At 41.0% G+C, this 17,503-nt stretch overlaps 1 protein-coding gene across 3 annotated transcripts in view; it reads right to left on the bottom strand.

Annotated features, from left to right (window-relative positions):
- Window positions 1–17,503, bottom strand: part of ARID5B (AT-rich interaction domain 5B) — a 119,040-nt gene that overhangs the window by 16,004 nt on the left and 85,533 nt on the right. For 2 of the 3 annotated variants that reach the window (XM_074830343.1, XM_074830342.1), the window contains 3 exons: window positions 13,388–13,592; window positions 10,977–11,029; window positions 3,221–3,318 (listed from right to left, as the gene is read on the bottom strand). In XM_074830343.1, coding sequence (XP_074686444.1) covers window positions 3,221–3,318; window positions 10,977–11,029; window positions 13,388–13,592 — 356 coding nt within the window. The remainder of the gene's footprint in view (window positions 1–3,220; window positions 3,319–10,976; window positions 11,030–13,387; window positions 13,593–17,503) is intronic. The other variant, XM_074830344.1, reaches the window with a different exon arrangement.

Raw genomic sequence — 17,503 nt, forward strand, 5'->3', positions numbered from 1 at the left:
TACTCAGCAACCTGCACTTTCATTATTATACTCATTAATAAAACAAAAGTTGTCTAACTAATATACAAATAACACTTACTGAAACACTGGCAGCCTCGCCTTGTTTTAAAATGAAACCAGTTACTGGAAACACAAACCATACTACATGAAAAATGAATCAGTTGATAATGCACACAAAATCTTTCTTTCCCTTTTACCAGGGAAACAAAGCAAACACCACACCAACTGAAGCACTCTGTCTACTTATAGCACAGCAGCAGCAACCACTACAACCCCTGCTCCAAACAGGGAGGCACAGAGAGGGGAGGAAAGCATTCCCCACAGCCTTTAAATCTGGCTTTGTTTCAGCTTTTGCCATCCTTGGTACCACGGGTCTGCAGCAACATGCTGGCTTTTCAGAGGTTATAAACACCTCTTGAGAAAAACAACATTTCTTCATGGGATTCGCTAGACAGAGAGGAAATTCTGCCCTCTCCATTTTTTGGTTGGTTTTTTTTGTTTGTTTGGGGTTTTTTTGGTTTTTTCTCTGTTGTTTGGCTTTTGTTGTTGTTGGTTTTTCTTTTTGTCCTTTGAAGTTGTGTGTGAAACTCCACCTCGCAGAGGGGACCTTGGAGAGGGCAGGAAGGTGGGATGCAGTACCTGAATGGGACATACATGCCACTCCACTCCTCAGCATCCTAAGGATGTCACCAAAAGGTCACCGTCACCTAAGCAGCCTTGATATGCTAAAGCCAGTGCAAACAGCTAGTAGCTTCTCTGTCATCTTGGAAGAAAGCTAGTTAACACAACATGGATGCCCTTGAGATCTAGTTGTAGAGATGAATGGCAAGGCTAAGTCAAACAGCAGCAGGATCAGGAACTGCCTGATCTGCCTCCAGTAAGAAAGAAAAGGCCAGTGGGATTCAGAAAGGAAAAATCATGAGGTTTATTCAGCATTTACTTCCCAGCTTAATTCAATTTCCAGTTTAGCTCTACAGCTCACCTTCAAGTTAGAAAATGTATGTGTGTCCTGAATCATGAATGTGTATTCCTGCACTGCAGTTCTAGTTTTAGATTAGATGTCATCTGAGCACTTTGGCTATAAATGAGCATTACATTTACAGGTGCTGTAGTTAGAATTACCAGCTGAAACAAACCATGACAATTTCATTTACTTTTTTCCAAGTCTGAGGCTTAATACAGCTTTCCTGTGGTGGAAAAAGAAGTGGCTAACACTAGATATCTAGAGATTGGACCAGTCAGTGATGGTTTTTTGTATATGTGTTTTGGTTTTCCAGACCACATTTGGTAAAGCATATTTTAGGTAAGCTCAGGGCTAATCTAAAAATCCTACAAGACTTTTTCTCCAAATGCCATCTTTTGACAGCCTGCCAGAGACCTGGAAAATAGGTGTGCCTCATATCAGACCTAACCCAGAACTACACAATAGACTGGCATCCAAGGACCCAGACTTGAGCATTTCAGTGTGCTAAGAGCAATCTAACCATAAACTAAAAGGCTCTTTCCTCAGACTGGCTCAAGGCAAGCAGAACTTCTTTTGGGTAGCCTGGAAAGGCTTTTCAAACTTGACAGCATCGTGAGTCTGCTCAGGTTTTCTAGTGAGCACAATGGGCCTTGTGGCACTTCATAGCATACCCCTGAGTAACTGCTGAGTAAGTCACAAGGACGAGTCTATGCATCGAAGAGGAGTGCAATTCAAGGGTTTTCAATATAAAAAAATAAACCACTAGCATGAACACAGAAGAGAGAGACAGGGGTTCATGGAGTATTTGTGAATGGCTCATTTATTTTTCCACAACTACAAGAGATGCACTCTCTCAGTGACTCTAGGATTTCAACACAGAGCCCAGCAACGCTTGCTGCCTGTGAAACCTAAGCCCGCAGAGACCTAACTCTCATGCGTGCCTGGGTCTCCTCTGTCAAATAAACAACATCCTATAAAGCACATCTGGTGAGGGAAGACCCAGACTGCCAGTTTGAAACCCATCAGCTGGCTTTGGTGCAAGAGGAAGCCCTGAGACGCTCAGGGGTGTAATGATGGAGGGGAAGAGCCGAATATCCACAATCTGATGAGTCAATTAAAACAATCTACAGCATTTGTCCACAGTGCAAAGGCAGGGAAAAGCCCCGTCTGACACACACAGCAACTCATTCAATTTGCTCTGCTGCTTGGCTCAATCTCCAGAAAGCTTCTAACTCTTAACTTTTATAGTGGCACTACATGCAATGTCTTTGTGCACCCAAGTCCTTATGTTGGAGATGTCTCCTGTAAATAAGGGTGATCAACCTCCCCCTCCATGAGGAAGGCAGCATCTCCCTTGGAGTAGCCAACATGTAAGGCACTAACAGAAGGTGAAAAAGTGCCCACTACGCACAACTCTGCTGTGCTGCCTTGTGCACAGGCAAGTACAATCTCTTCCTGACCCCAGCAAAGTAACTTGCTCATGCTCACAAACAAGAGACTGGACTTTCGATATCTGAGCCTGAAATTGCAAAGCTTTTATTAACATTTGCTTGTCTATGAAAAAAAAAAGAAAAATAAGGGAAAAGAAAAAAAGAAAAAAGAGTTGTTTCTAAAAACCATATCAAACCAAAACAACATTCCAGCTCCAGTATTTTATTCAATGCGTGCTGGCTTCACAAGCCCTGGAAGTTATTATCTACATGGGAAGAATAAGAAATCAACAGTTCTGACCAGCAACAATGGCTGCAGAGAAAGAGTGTTTGGCAGCAGCTCGCAGGCAGGGAGGAGGGAAGGAATGCAATGAAGAAGAGGAATGCAACGCTCTGCATGACCTACAACATTAACAGCACCCTGCATTGTGGGCCACCCCATTATTTTGATCACAACCACAATTTGCTTAATTGGTATTCCTAAAAAATGACAGAAGACAAGTGTTTGCATCAATTAGCTGTCATTTCTTATTTTTCCATGAGTATGTTTTGCTCATTTTTTCAGCTTCTTTAACCAGAAAGCTGTTGTAAAAATTAAGATATGTACCAAAGAAAAATCAGATGCTTGTTTTATTTGTTTAGTCACTGGAGACATACACTCTGGTTTAAATTACAATAGATTATCTGACTAAACTGTTGGGGGAATATTTACTGTATCTTTAAGAAGCCTCTCTCTCTCTTTCTCTAATTCTTTATAAAACGCTTTGAAGGCTCTCCAAATTAATTTTTTCATTATTAAACAAGCATTTCAGATTTGTTATCTTACCTTTCATAATGTCTGCGAGTACATGTAGCAGCACTTGTGCTTCCAGGGTTACCACCTAATTCATCATAAATATGTTTCCATTGTCGACGGGCTGTTATCTGTAAAAATGGCAATGGAAAATTTAATCTTGCATCTTTACAGATTCTACAGTGTTTGAGTTCACAACAACAAATGCATGTGTGACACTTTCAGAACAGCATGTACTACAAGCACTATAAAAGCCCCTACAGAATATATTGAGTGCACAGAGCTTTGGGTGTCTTTTTTTTTTTTTGTAAGTTAACACTATGTCTATTTTCTTTCTCTCTAAAATGGAGTGATCTGACTGATTCATTATCAAGTCACAAGCAATATGGCCTCACAAAAGAGAATCTCAATCAATATAGGGTCATTAACCATCAGAAGTTATGCAGACAAATCCCACGGTGAATTATGAAAATGAAGCTCAAACCATACTCAGCACAAATAATGATTACATAGTTATTTTAACTGAATTAGAGAAAATAAATCTGCTGCAAAACCCAAATCCACCACAGAATTCTGTAAATCCACAAAAGCATAGTCCGTAACTCTATATGTTACAAGCTGTTTATTTTTATCCATTTATGTCAGTAAAATATATAGATCAAATAGTAATGAAATTTTAACATACTCCAATGTTAATATTTGAGCTATGTACTTTATTGGACCACGCTGATGAAAATAAACATCTTGTAACATATTGAATTGCATACCATGGCTCTGGGTTTTTTGTACAAAAATTAGGATTATACAGAATAACAGATGGAAGACCTGGCAAAAGAATTGTTTCTGAATACCACTTCATTATTTTATATATTCTGCTATATTTAAAACAGGAAGAAAAACAGGAATAGGACAAGCACAACAGATAACCCTCTTTTGCCTGAAGCTCATAAAGAAGGCCAGTGGAAAACTGTGGGGGCAATTTGGGGAGAATTTTGTCATTTTCTGTGGAATGCTGTGGATTTTAATATATTCAGCCCCGGAGGCTTCTTCGGAGTTACCCACAGAGCAGTCAATGGCGTTTACTGAGGAGCTAAAGGCAGCAATCAGAAGAAAACAAATATTACAACTTGTAATCTGAGGCCTGTAATTTTAATCTAAACAAGAGGAGATAGCTACTGTCATTAAATAATACAGGGTAAGAGGTGTGTCTTTTTTGCTCAATATAAAAGGAAAATCCTTCCTTTGCAGAAATTATTCTCCAAAGCCAAAAGCATGGCTGGAGACTTATCATTTGATAATGTTACAATTTTTTCAAGTTTATTGTTTGTACAGTTGTCCTTAGAAAACATCAGCATCTCCAACTCACTATTAGCATCTGTGCCTAGTTTGCACCTATAGATACTTGAAAAAAAAAAGGCGTATTTTATCTTAAACCTTATTTAAAGCAAAATGGACAGACTGCATTCACTAATTTTATTTTCTGTCTTCTGTAACCAACTCAAAGACCACAGGCGCAAGACAGACTGCAATTCAAAGATAAATTCTGCACAAATGAATTATTTAAACACAAATCAAACACTCATCTGAGGATAAGGTTCATTTTAAGTCTATTTTGTTTAAGTTCTTATGCTGTCTCTTTCCCACATTTCTACCTATTATTACTACTAAAGGGCTTGAAGAACTGGAGTCCTAACAAGCCATAAAGAACATCACCTCCTGAGAACTCTGCAACCTGAAAGGTCAGGAAAAGAGTTGGACCAAGTACCCTGTTGTGGAGGAATGCCTGGATGGGAAGCTACCTCCGGTCCTGCCTCCCATACCTATTCCACCAGTCCTTGGGATGGCCAAAGGATAGAGGCATGGCCAGACAGCCCTTGCCTTCTGGTAGCTCCCCAAAATCACAGATCCCCTGAGGACTACTGCAAGTGGCTTTATATTAAATTAAGTCTCTGTCAGCCTCACAGACTAGGGGAACAAAGATGCACAAAGCCAGTCTGGGGACTGTGCTCTGGCCCTCTGGCAAGCACAGCCTGGCTGGCTTGCAAGGCTGGGGGCCAGGACCTGATGCTTTGGCTAAGCACAGTGATGCTGAGCAGAAGCTATAAATGAAAGCAAAGGATTAGTCAGCAAGAGGACTACTGCAGGTCCCCTTCTTAAACATCCCGATGTGACTAAGAAGCATGGTCTCCATTTTCAAAAGGAAAATGTTAACCTTAGAGCCCAAGTCTCATTAACTATGAGCTGACTCAAGAGTTGATACTCAAGCTGGAACACCAGTAAATACAACCAACTTCAAGGGGAAAAGGGAATCCCTTTGAAATCCTTGGATCATTTTTGGTGTCTCTTTCCTCTGTGCTGCTTAGAATAATAGTATTTACACAAACATTCGCCCAGCTTTATCCAATTCTGCCCCTGCAATGGACCAGAACTCCTTAGCAATTAGCAGAGCTGCACCCTCCCACATACAGAGCTAAGTTTAAATCCTATACCCCCTGAAACAATTGTTATTCTAACAAAGCCTGGGGTTGAGTTTTCCCCTGCTCTGGAAAGTTTAGTTTTTATGCTTAATAAACTTCAAAGGACTAAAGTAACTGATAAATTACATCCTCAAACAATCTGAACAAAATGCTGCACTGTGGAAACTTCACAGTTGTCATGCAGAGCAGCACTACTCAAGCTGGATGCTCGTGCTGGCCATATCCAAACCGAGGACTGCTTGCTTTTCTCATACGAGTCCCTCCCAGCCACCTCAGTGACTGGGAACTTCCTGAGAAGCCAGGAAAGGGCAGTGCTTGGCAATGCTTTGCTGTTCCTACCAAAAATGCCTGCCTTGGCTACTTTTACACAGTGGTTTTAACTCTGAAAGGGCTCACATGTGCTCCCAGTTAGTAACATGCCCATGACTGGGCACATGAGGAACAAAAAGGCAGATTAACAAAAGGTATGAAAATGATAAAATATTTTAGCTGCCTGGGCAGGGGATTTCCCATAAACATTCAGGAGCAAAGTGTTGGAGGCTTTTTAAGGGCATGGAGCTATAGTGGCACAAGAAAACCAAGATCCTACAAAAGCTTTAACAAATGTCCTGAGCACTTTCATTTCACACTTTTGATTAATTAAGCTTCGGTTTCCTGATGTAAATTGACCTGCTCCAGTAGAAAACATACAGAAGACAAAGAACTTTTGATGCTTTAGTTCTCCAATTTGTTTTTCCCTGCTCCTAGCAGTATATACATCCCTCCCAGTGCCTGTCACATTCTAAAAGTGCAGGATGCTCCAGGCTCACCCATTAATCAAGGCAATTGAACAGGCCAGTCTCATCTCTGACAGCTTCCCATTCCAATGCTGGCTTTAGTTTTACAGTAGTCTTCTGGTTTGCAGATCCCTCTCACAATTTGCTCCAACCTACAGCTTCACAATCCTAGAGCTGGGCCCACTGGAACTCAAGAGCTTTGAAAAACTCTGTGACATCTTTCCCAATCAGCAAAATTTGGAGTTAAGCAAGAGACTGGTCTGCCCGGGGACCTGAGAGCAGATCTGATCTGGTTCCTGTAAGTACAGTATTAGACAGTGACTAGTACTCAAGAACAACCAAATAAAAACAATGATCTTATCTACTGAAGTAAAGGACTGTTTATACACATGCTTTTAATGGTGTCTTCTGCTCTGAGAAATCTTAAGGTCTTCTGCACTGCAATCCCAGCTCCCATCCTCATGAAAAGGCTTCTTGCAAATCTTCTTCCCGTTGCAAATCTAATGGGGGATTTTCTGGTCATGGTATGTGATGTTCTCAATGCTCTTCAAAACAGAGCTCTGCGTATTAGCTCTGTATGAAACAAATCCAGGTAGCTTTGCATTCCAGTGATATATCAGTTTCTTTGGGCCTGCCCAGACACAGGACTGCTGTACATGTCAGTCATTAATTTTTAAAAACTAAAGCACTTTATTGTTGCTTCCAGGAGGCAGCAGCTAAATGGGATCCCACCGACCTTTGGCAAAATTTAAACCGCTACACACCAAAGGTTAAGCTCCACCTAATTTTCTTTTTACCCTTTTATCTTTCTAAGACATCTCCAGGTAGAGTCCATTCAGCACCACAGCCTTCTGCAAACATGCCAAGGCACTCCTTTGGTGTTGGCTTAAAAGGCAAAATGCCATTTCATGACTTGCCAAGGACAACTCTTTAGCTGAGTCCTGGAAGTTTCCCATCTATGAACATCTGCACCTTTTACTCACTTGACTTAGGGTGACTGAGAAAATTCCAGTCAATGGCTGTTAAATGCCACTGCAGCTGAGCCCCCTAGAATGTGACATTGTTTTGTATTTAATCCAGGGATTTGGGGACATTTTAAATCCTTCATACTGTGAAGGTCTGCTATACGAGTGCTTTCCAATGCATTCTCCTATTATTAGTAACAAAGATGTTCATTTCATGTATCTTTGTTTAAGAGAAACATGATTCCACCAATTCCAAAGAGACAGCTTCATCTGTTAAGGACTTAAACCAATTTGTACAGGTTGCTATTTTTATTAAGCCTGTATTATGTCGAACAAGAAGTACATGGGAGTGTGGTATTACACAGTTACAGATGACAACTAACTAAGAATTAGTAATCAAACAGATAATAGAGAGATGAGAAATAACCGTCACAAGTACTCTAACTGAAGAGCTCTTAAAATATGACATATGACACAAAATCATGACTTGACACTACTAGATATCCCATATGTACAGGTAATACTCTCTGTCAAGCCTCACTGGATCCATGCCAGCCCCTGACACATGACAATAAAGAAAAGTCAGACAGATGGCTAAGAAGGTTGTTCTCTGCATCTCAAATCCAATCCCTGGCTGATTTCATTCACTTTTAGATCCTTAACCAACAGGACTGGACTCAGAGGTCTTGCATTGTTCTGTGAATCTGGGCAGAAGCTGGAAAACACCATACATGATCTCTGCTTGTTTCTCAAAGATGTTTTTCAAGCCCCATGGAAGCATCTATACATGGACAAGGTGGACAGGGCAGGGGATGAAACTGAAATTGGGCTGACTATCATTGTTCTGCCAAACACACGGATGTAAAGTTGGCAGCTGCTTTAACTGGGAAGGTTTCTACACTTACTAGCAAAAAAATAGTCATCTGACCACTCTAAATTCCCATATGTGATTTTAACCAACTTTTATTTGTTTCCTGTTCATAAAATGGCTGTCACACGCTGAAGCCAAGTATCTACTTTTAAATATTCTTTTTTTTACAATACTTCCAAGAGAAAAGACCCATTTTTATCTCAATGCACAAACCAGAAACTTGTGAAATTTTAAAACAAGCTAAAGATGATGAAGCCCTTATAATGGACACATGACTTAAACCAAGTTAGATGGAAGGGTCCATATAGATAAATGTGTATTAAACAGGGTAGGTTTGAGAAAGCCTTTGCTCTGCACATGACTTCTCATCATCAATAGATATAGGCACTGTGCGTGTGAGTGGTAGATACTGGTAGATATTGAGTTACAGCACTCACTCAATCTAAGCAGACCTGCCTAAGATTCTGGAACTGATACTGAGGTCCATGTCACCCCAGTCATCCACTGCCTTGCTGAAGAATGAAACATGAATCAAACACAAAAGCCTCTCAGCAATGCTCACTATGATAAAATATACACAAACAAATGCAGCTTGGCAAACTCAATGAATATCAACCGGCAATAAAATAATAAAAACTAGGGTGTGCACAGGTCAAAGTACTGCAACAGCTATTGGTTTAGCTTTCAGGGAATGTGAAGCAAGGGCAGATCCATATTGAGGATAAGACTGTTAACAGAAGAGAATGAGGTCAGGCAACCTCACGCTCCATGTACAACTTAAACTGCATCACAATGGTCCTTCCAATTTCAGCTCTTCTGCAGAGAGCACAGATGTCACTCACATCATAAGGACAGGATCAGGGCCATCACTTCAGCCAGAGTCACTCTCAAACCAAAGCTGCGCTCCCAGGTATGTCAGAGGGTGTGAGCTATGCTTGCCTTGCCATTTACTGACCAGGCAGCAATCTCTTAGTTTCTTCTCTATGAAGAATAAGCACCAATGATGAAATGGTACATTTTCATCAAAGGTGACAAATGCCCCTAAACAACACAGAACATCTGTCACTGAGAAAAGGACAGGGGCTTTGAGACAAGGTTAGACTGGTGCTACTCTGGATGACATTCTCATGTATGTGATCCTTCTCCTCTGATCCTCTCACGTTTCTGCTACTGTTGGTAGACCTGGCTCTCTGGTCTTGTGTTCACAAACTCACCATTCTATTCCTGCTCTGCCCCAGCCACAGAGGTTCACCTTCTCCAGCATCTCTAAATCCATCCCTCTCCCTCTCATTCTGGCACTAAAACTCAGCTCTCTCCAGCAAGGCACCACTTTGGCATCTCTGTTTCTATACTCAGTCCCTTCAAGTAGATATGAAATGTTGCTGTGAAAATCTCCTGCCTCCCTGAGCACTGAACACGCCACTCTCCTTTCAATCTCCCTTCCGGCCTTCCCTGGTGCTCTGGATCAAGTTCAAGATTTTAGGCCTCATTTTCATTGCACTTTACAACTTACAGCAATTACTGTTGGCTCATAATTGCTGTAACGATCTATGGTAGCTATTCATTCATATATACCCATGAGCACACCTACACACACCCCTGTACATAAGCATGGTATGTGCTGATTAATGAAAGATAGAGGAACAATAAAAGCCAAATCAAGCATATATTTTTGTTAAGAATGTTAGATCATGTTTCACAAAATCCCAGCCACACCCATGCTGATCAACTCAGGTTGCTGGTTTGCAGAACAATATGCTTTATTGTATGGAAGGAAAACAGTGAGTTTTGTATTTTGGTTCAAATGACTTTCAGTTTCTTGATAGTGCATTTCTTCTTGTAATTTCTCTACAGCACAGATATGTCCCAGATTACTTCGTAAACAAAGCAAAAATAATTTCTTTCATCCAACTGCGGCAGGAACTGAACAACTTAATCTGATCATTGTGTGCAAAGAAATATTTCCAATGACGACATCTTCCTATGTCAATTGGTTTTTATTACAGATGTCATCTCAATGTGCCATATTAATGCAGCTCTTTCTTCTCATTTCAAGATTTTAATCTAAGTTTGTTGCTCTAATATTTTATTGGTTCAAAATACATGCTGTAAAATTCATGGCCATCAAATTTTCCTGTGAGCTAAAAATAAACTGCTCTTGTCAGATATGGTTAGCTGATAAAAAGTGTCAGAGACTTTTCTGAATTACTTTGATAACTTCCTGTTTATGTGGTACTGACCCTTGTCTAATAAAGATCTTTTACACTTGGAATAAGAGAAGATACTGCAGCATACTATTCCTTAATGGACAATGCTGATTACTTTTGAAAGCCTTTAATACATTTCCCATATTAGACATGAACAGATGTCAGGGATGTTGCCAAGTGAAATTTCTTTTATGCAATCTTGGCTTGTTGTACAATAATAGCCCTTTCTCAACATGGGAAAAAATTACAGACCCAACTAATTTCCTTGACAGGGAAGAGTTACATATGTTTTCCACTTGTAGTTTTTACGACAAGTTTACAATTTTGCCAAACCTGGAACTAATTGGGACCGTTTCCAAAAATGGTCCAATAAACCCACAATGTGTACAGCTAGCCTAAAATGCAGCAAATGATTGTTTGCTTTTACATTTTTTTTCTAACAGGGAAAAGTTAGATTGCACAATTATTTCATTTAAGTTACTTAAACACTTACTGTTTCATATCCTCCCAGTTTTTGAGCAGCTTGAAACATAGTCCAAAGGTTAACTGTTAGAGGGACAATAAGTATTTAGATAAGCATTGCATTAACCAACATATTTCAAAGAAATGTAAATTAAACAGTTTTAAAAAAAGAAAAATAGAGAAAAAAAGCTCACAGCCCCTGAAAAAGCTCCTGTGAAACATTTTCCAAAGAGGTATTTACATAATCTGAAGAGTAAATATTAGCCCATACTATATATATTTTTAATCACATATAAGAGAACACACTTAGATTCCTTAACAGGACTGGAAAAATACACTGAGACAAAGGTAATGGGCTCATTTGACTTTGCTGATAAGAGGCACAGTATAATGACTTAGCATGTTTCCATAACTTTGATAACAAAAATTACTTATTGGGAAGAATGTTGCTTTTAATTGTTTGTTTAATACTGATTTCATTAGCAAGCAAGCATGAGCCACATACTGGCTCACAGAGAAAGCCTATTGATTAAACAACAATATCCAATATTTACTGCAGCTCAGATAATGGCCTCCATAATCAATAAACAATAAGCTGTGCTCAAACAGGTCCTGTGTGAATGAACCCAGAGGGAGCACAAATGAGAATTACCATAATAATTATGGTATGGGTGGTTGTGTCTTGACCACAGCTGTGGGGTCAGAGGAACAGAGGCAACTCAATTCAAAAGATGTGTTGGGAGATGCTTCTTGCAGAACTCGTCCCCTCTCACACGCTTTTCATCCTGGCCCACTGTTCCATGGGGCCACCACTTGCTGCTGATGTCTCACTTTATTTCATGTATTTATTTTTATTTTATTTTAATTTTTATCTTATTTTAATTGCTAGAAGAAAAATTGATGTCTTAGCTCTATGAAGGGTGTACGCACTATTCCACCAGCAAATAGTGATCCTCCATAGACATACTACAAATACTTCAGGCTAGACTCAGCAATAACGCTGTGGACCACAGAGGTGAGGATCTCCTCCTCCATGGGGGCGATGCTCTGTTGTAGTGTACACACTGCTTCTTCCCACTAACCTATTTATATTGGCAATGTTTGCACAAGTCTTGCTGGACAAATACACAGTCCCATCCTGCAAACATTTCTACTCCTCTCAGCATACTTACTCTTGGCATTTAAGTATTTGCCGGATCAGGCCCCTAATTTATAATGAATGTCAGGCAACTTTCAGTTTATTTCAGCTAAATGTTAGCAGAGGGCTCTACCCCCAGTGGGAAATTTTAGAAATAATACTTTAGCTTGTCTTTCAAGCCCACTCTGTCCCCATGCTTGAAGAAATGCAGAATAAAATGGCGGGGGGGGGGTAAATCCTCTCTTCAACACAAAACGTTCTGAAAGCCTCATTGAATCTTGTACTGTTTCAAAGCTATCAAGAGCTTTGCTTAGGCCTAGATTTAATCTGAATCAATGCATAATGCAACGAAGCTGTTCATAGTACATTAATTTTACTTCCATTTCAAGCAGCCAGTTTTCAGACAAACACTGTAATCATTTGGAGTTATATAAGTTTATAATGGCTGCTGGAGGCCTGTTGCAATCAGTGCCAATTGCTATTAGGTATGTAAATTGTTATGTAAAACATACAGGTTTGACATTCTTCATCAAAATAACACATGGTTTTAATCTGGGAGATAAATTAGAGTAAATAATATTTCAATCCATGGAGTTTTCCCTTTAAGGAAATAAAGTATCATTCAATTTATAGATAAGGAGGAAAAATACCACCATTTACAGCTTTTGTTGGAAACTCTGAAAGATCTACATTGCGCTGCAATATTTATGTAAAATTTAGTTACAACTGTATCTTCTCCACCTACAATTGCTTTACAGATTGTGGCACTACAAACTGTACATGCCAAAGCAATTCTAAACATTGCATTCTGTATTAAACAGATACAGTCTGGTTTTATATTCTCCGAAGTCAGTAATTTATTAACTATAAACACATTTTGGGGCTTAAAAATACGATCCCTTTTGTGCCTTTCTTGACCACCTTTAAATGTCTTCCTTTAATATTTGTCCTTTCATAAAGAACATCTGGGCACAATAAAGATACGTCATATTATTAACTCAGAAGAAAGGCATTACAGACGCTGCAGATTTACAAAACAGAAAACTAGAGAGTTTTCAACATGCCTATTTCTAGTCATAATCAGCGGATTTAAACCTATAAATATCTGGCAGCAACTACCCCAGAAGGAAGAGATGCAAATCTAGGCATAAGACAGTGAAATGCCTGGACTGGAAAATGTGTAGATATAAACATGGTCCCCCCATCCATAAGGATTTAAAATAGGCTTCATGTGCAAATGCTTTCTCCAGAGAAGCCAAACCATTCTAAAATGTCAACAAGAAAGTGAGAAAAAGGATACTTACTCTGCTTAAAACCTAAATAGGGTATTCGTTCAATTGGTGTTTTCCTTTCTTTCATATATTTATAAAGAGCCACAAGGAAAGCCTGCTCATCAGCTCTGCATTCTTCACCTACGGCAATCTTTGATTTATCCTCACTTGAGCCTTTTTTACAGTTGCTGTTGTTACTCTTGGGTTTGGGCAAAGCTGACTTAGCCTCACATTTTACCTGGGAAAAGAAAAGATGTCATATCAGATCTGGGTAATCTTTAATTTTCACTTAAGAAATAAATACCCTCTCCTAGCAGAATGGATTGTTGAAAAAATGAAGGCCAAACCATGCAACTGTGTTTGAGGGGAAACAAAGGAAGCTATTTATAGAGCTAAATGTCTTGTTCTGAATCTTAGTCACAACATTTTTAAATAGCCACATCTTTAAATCATTATAACCCATTGGTAATGCTCTCCAGATCTGCATTTTTATGACTATACATTGCTATGTCACAGACAGCTCCCATCTCTCACATACACTTGCCATTAGCAAGTCTAATAATAACCTTCGTTCCAGGATTGACACTCAGCATTGTCAACTCCCGTACACAACCCTGGGAGCTGAGGGTGCTCAGCCCCTTCCAGGAACGCTCAGCAGTCAGCTCTGAAATGACACATTTTTCTCTCTTTTGGCCCACCAAAATAGACGCAAACCTTGGCAAGCCTTACCCAGGCAGAGCTCTCAGCACACAGGAGTGGAGGTTATGCTGTAGCATGGACTTAAGTCAAGTGAGTTTGAGCATCTGCTTAAACTTAAGCACAACTCTAAGTATTTAGCAGAAGGAAGAGGCTGGTAGCCAGAGCCTTTCCCGGTAGACACTGGCAGCCCCAATGCACACGAGTCCCAGAGCTCCAGGTCTCCCACTGGCCTCCCCGGCAGACGTGTGCCAGTCACAAAGTCAACAAATTGGAACCACTTCTCATCAGTATTCAAACATGGGGAAAAATATCCAGTGAGACCAGCTTAATCCTGCAGTCCTCCTGAAGATAATCCTCTCATTGAATCAAGCAAATTACAACTTGAGCATTCCCGTAATTTATGTATACAAAAAACAAAAGAGCAGAACCTTGCAAACGAACCTTGCAAAGAGTTTAAAAGCTCTCCATGACCAAGACGGGATCAGTACATTTCCAGTGAAATACTGCAAGTCCTCTAATACAAGGTAGTGGAGGCAGTTACACGTATTTTCAATTTGCACTGTCCCTCCAAGGCTTTTGAGTGCTGTGAGGAGCCTTCTGGCAGCTCCATACCCCATCCAGGACATGTCCTTTGTGCTCCCAGAGGGAGCAGAGAGACTGTAAGAGGCAATATTTGGTATTTTAGGAGGACAGCAGAGGGGAGCAGGGTATCTCGCTGAACAGGAAGGCAGGAGCTCTTGGTCAAGTAAGACATTGACTTCTCCTCACTTCTAAACCAGGTGCTTCCTGGGTACTTGAAATTTTGGATGTAAATGCTATGAAGAGCATTATGTAAGTGCTTGTAAACAAACAACAAACGTATCACTGGGAAGACTATGATATGCTTATTTTATCTCAATAAAGCTACCCTGTGTTTCCGGCTCAGGAAAAGCAAAATCTTTTCTTTTATACTCCTCCAGGGTATTAACTTTGCAGAAAGCACTGACTTAAGGTTAGCTGCCTCCACAGTTTTCCACAGATGTTGGACAAAGCAATGCTAACTCCTAACCAGAGCGGAGAAGTGGCCACAGTTCTCCAAGGTAATCAATGCTGCTGAAAATCTCCATGTTGGACACTGCAGGGTACAGACTCACTCTTCCCGGGCAATGCAGCAGGGACTGGGAAATGGACTTCCTGTGGGATTTTTCTTGATCACTTGCTGCTGAAGTATGTCCACTGTACGGCTCAATATTCTCCAGCTGGATGACTCAAAGAGATGTTGTCTTCCTATGGCACAAGACACCATGCTTTGCCTATTAGTACAGATATGCTCGTTGGTTAAACTTCTGTAAAGATCCTGGGTTTCATCCAAAACTCAATGGAGCTAGTGGAACTTGAAGGTGCCAAAACGCAAGGATGGACTCCAAGCAGTGTCAAGTTCAACGAAGCTTTGACGAACACTGCAATGCTTCATGCACTCAGCATTCAAGGCAAGAGCCTCACTTTTGGAACCTCCCCACTGTCTGACAGGAGATGTGGATGAATGCCATGACCAATGATTAATGAGAACCAAAAGGGTGAAATGCCATTTTGGGTAACATCGGTGTAAATCCAGCATAAACGTATCAAAGTCAGTGAAAGCAATGCCAGATTGCACCAGGCACCACAAACTGCCCTTCTCTCGCAAAACATGAGTTTGAATCTTCCTAGAGGGCAAAGATCTGGAGGAAGGTCCTGAATGCAGAGCTCTGCTTGGCTCTGCTCTCTTTTCTGGTCTGCTCAGAGAGCCTGAATGGCTCCATTATAAAGCGAGAGTTCAGCTTCCATAGGAAGAGTTAAAGCTCTTTCTCTGTAGCCTCAGTGTGTGTAACACCCCCAAAATGAAAATGAGGGCTAAGGCCCTGACAGGCAACCCAGCACCGCAGTGTGGATAAGCTGGGGGTGTACTGAGATGGGCTCTGTAAACATCTGACCATCTCCTGATGTGTGTTCCATCAGAGGCGTATGATCCATGGTGAACGCTCATGGGTACACCCGTGTTTGTCTTCTCCTGCCAGAGGTCACACACAACACAGACCACTACAGACCTGCATTTTAAAGTTTCAATCAGATAATGGCTGAGGTGCTCGGAATAAATCTCCAGGTCTGAGAGCATGCCAGGCCACCTGTGGCCACAGGAAAAGCATATCCTGGCAACTTTTAAACTAATTTCCCAGATCTTGCTGTAGAAATGAAGTGAGAGATTTACTTCAGCATTAGCACTAGGAGATGTAATGAGTAGATGCATTTGGGGACAATTTCCGTGTTTAACAAGTTAATCCTGTCAGCTCTTTGAAATGGTCAGATCAGCCAGTTTTAAAAAGCCTCACAGTGCAATTCTGCACACTTTGAATGGGAATGCTCTTTGGGAGCATGAAGCAGGTATGATGAGGGTCACGCTGGAGCCTGCAAGTCCCAAAGCCTGTCCAGCACTGATGACACGTGAAGTATGAAAGTCTCCCGAGTCCCAGAAGTGTCTGGAGAGAAGAGCTTGATATATGCCTCTCCAGGAGAACGGATCCCGCCTCAGTAGATGGCCTCGTATTTTTGTGATTTTTACATTCCCAGCCTGGGAGGGAACTCCCCTGGGATCTTCCCCAGGAGGTACTAAAATGGATGAAGTGACCAGCAAGGGGATCAAAACCAAGAAGTGGTACACGAATGACCCATTTCCCCTAGCAGCACCTGCAGGTTCAGGACCATGTTGTCTGTCCCACTATTGCTTTATTTTTAATAAGCCACCTACACTGGAATTCACCCAGAGCTGCTCCTACCCAACCAAATGCTCTTCTGTGTCAGGTAACAGTAAAAGCCTACAAAATGATCTGCTGATGGTTCAAGGTAAACATGCCTAATAAGAACTAAGTTGTAAGAAGATACAAAGCGTTCTAGTCATTGGCAGCTCAGAACATGACATGCAGCAAGTCATTACAACCATGTGGCTTGTGTTGGTCTTGACATGCTCAAAACCCCAGTCTTCAGAATACTTCTGCCACTTCCCGACCCGAACTGTACAGTCACCGCGTCTCCGCTGGAGCCATCGCCCTGCCACCTGAGAAATGAAGCTGCTGTCAGATACTGGGGGCCATGATCTGAGGATGAAAGCAGCATAACTTCTGGTCAAAAGGGATTTTAGCTGGAACAGGAATACAGCCAGGACCACTGCCAAAATGTTGCAGCATCTGACACAAGTGGATTTGTCCTGTTTACACTAGCAGTGTTCAACCTTGCTCTCCATGGATCCATTGTCAGCATTAGTTGGAGATGGAGCACAGACAGAGGAGGAAAAGCGATAGTGAAGCCCAACGTGAAGCCTAAGATGATGACTTAACACCCCAACTGTTCCCAACAATGAGAGGATGTCCATTCCCCCCTTGCCCAAATACACTTCCCCTCCTTTCCCTGAAACCCACAGGCAGGGTCTGTACAAAG

This window comes from Strix aluco, chromosome 7 (genome assembly GCF_031877795.1).
Source record: "Strix aluco isolate bStrAlu1 chromosome 7, bStrAlu1.hap1, whole genome shotgun sequence".
Lineage (NCBI taxonomy): Eukaryota > Metazoa > Chordata > Aves > Strigiformes > Strigidae > Strix > Strix aluco.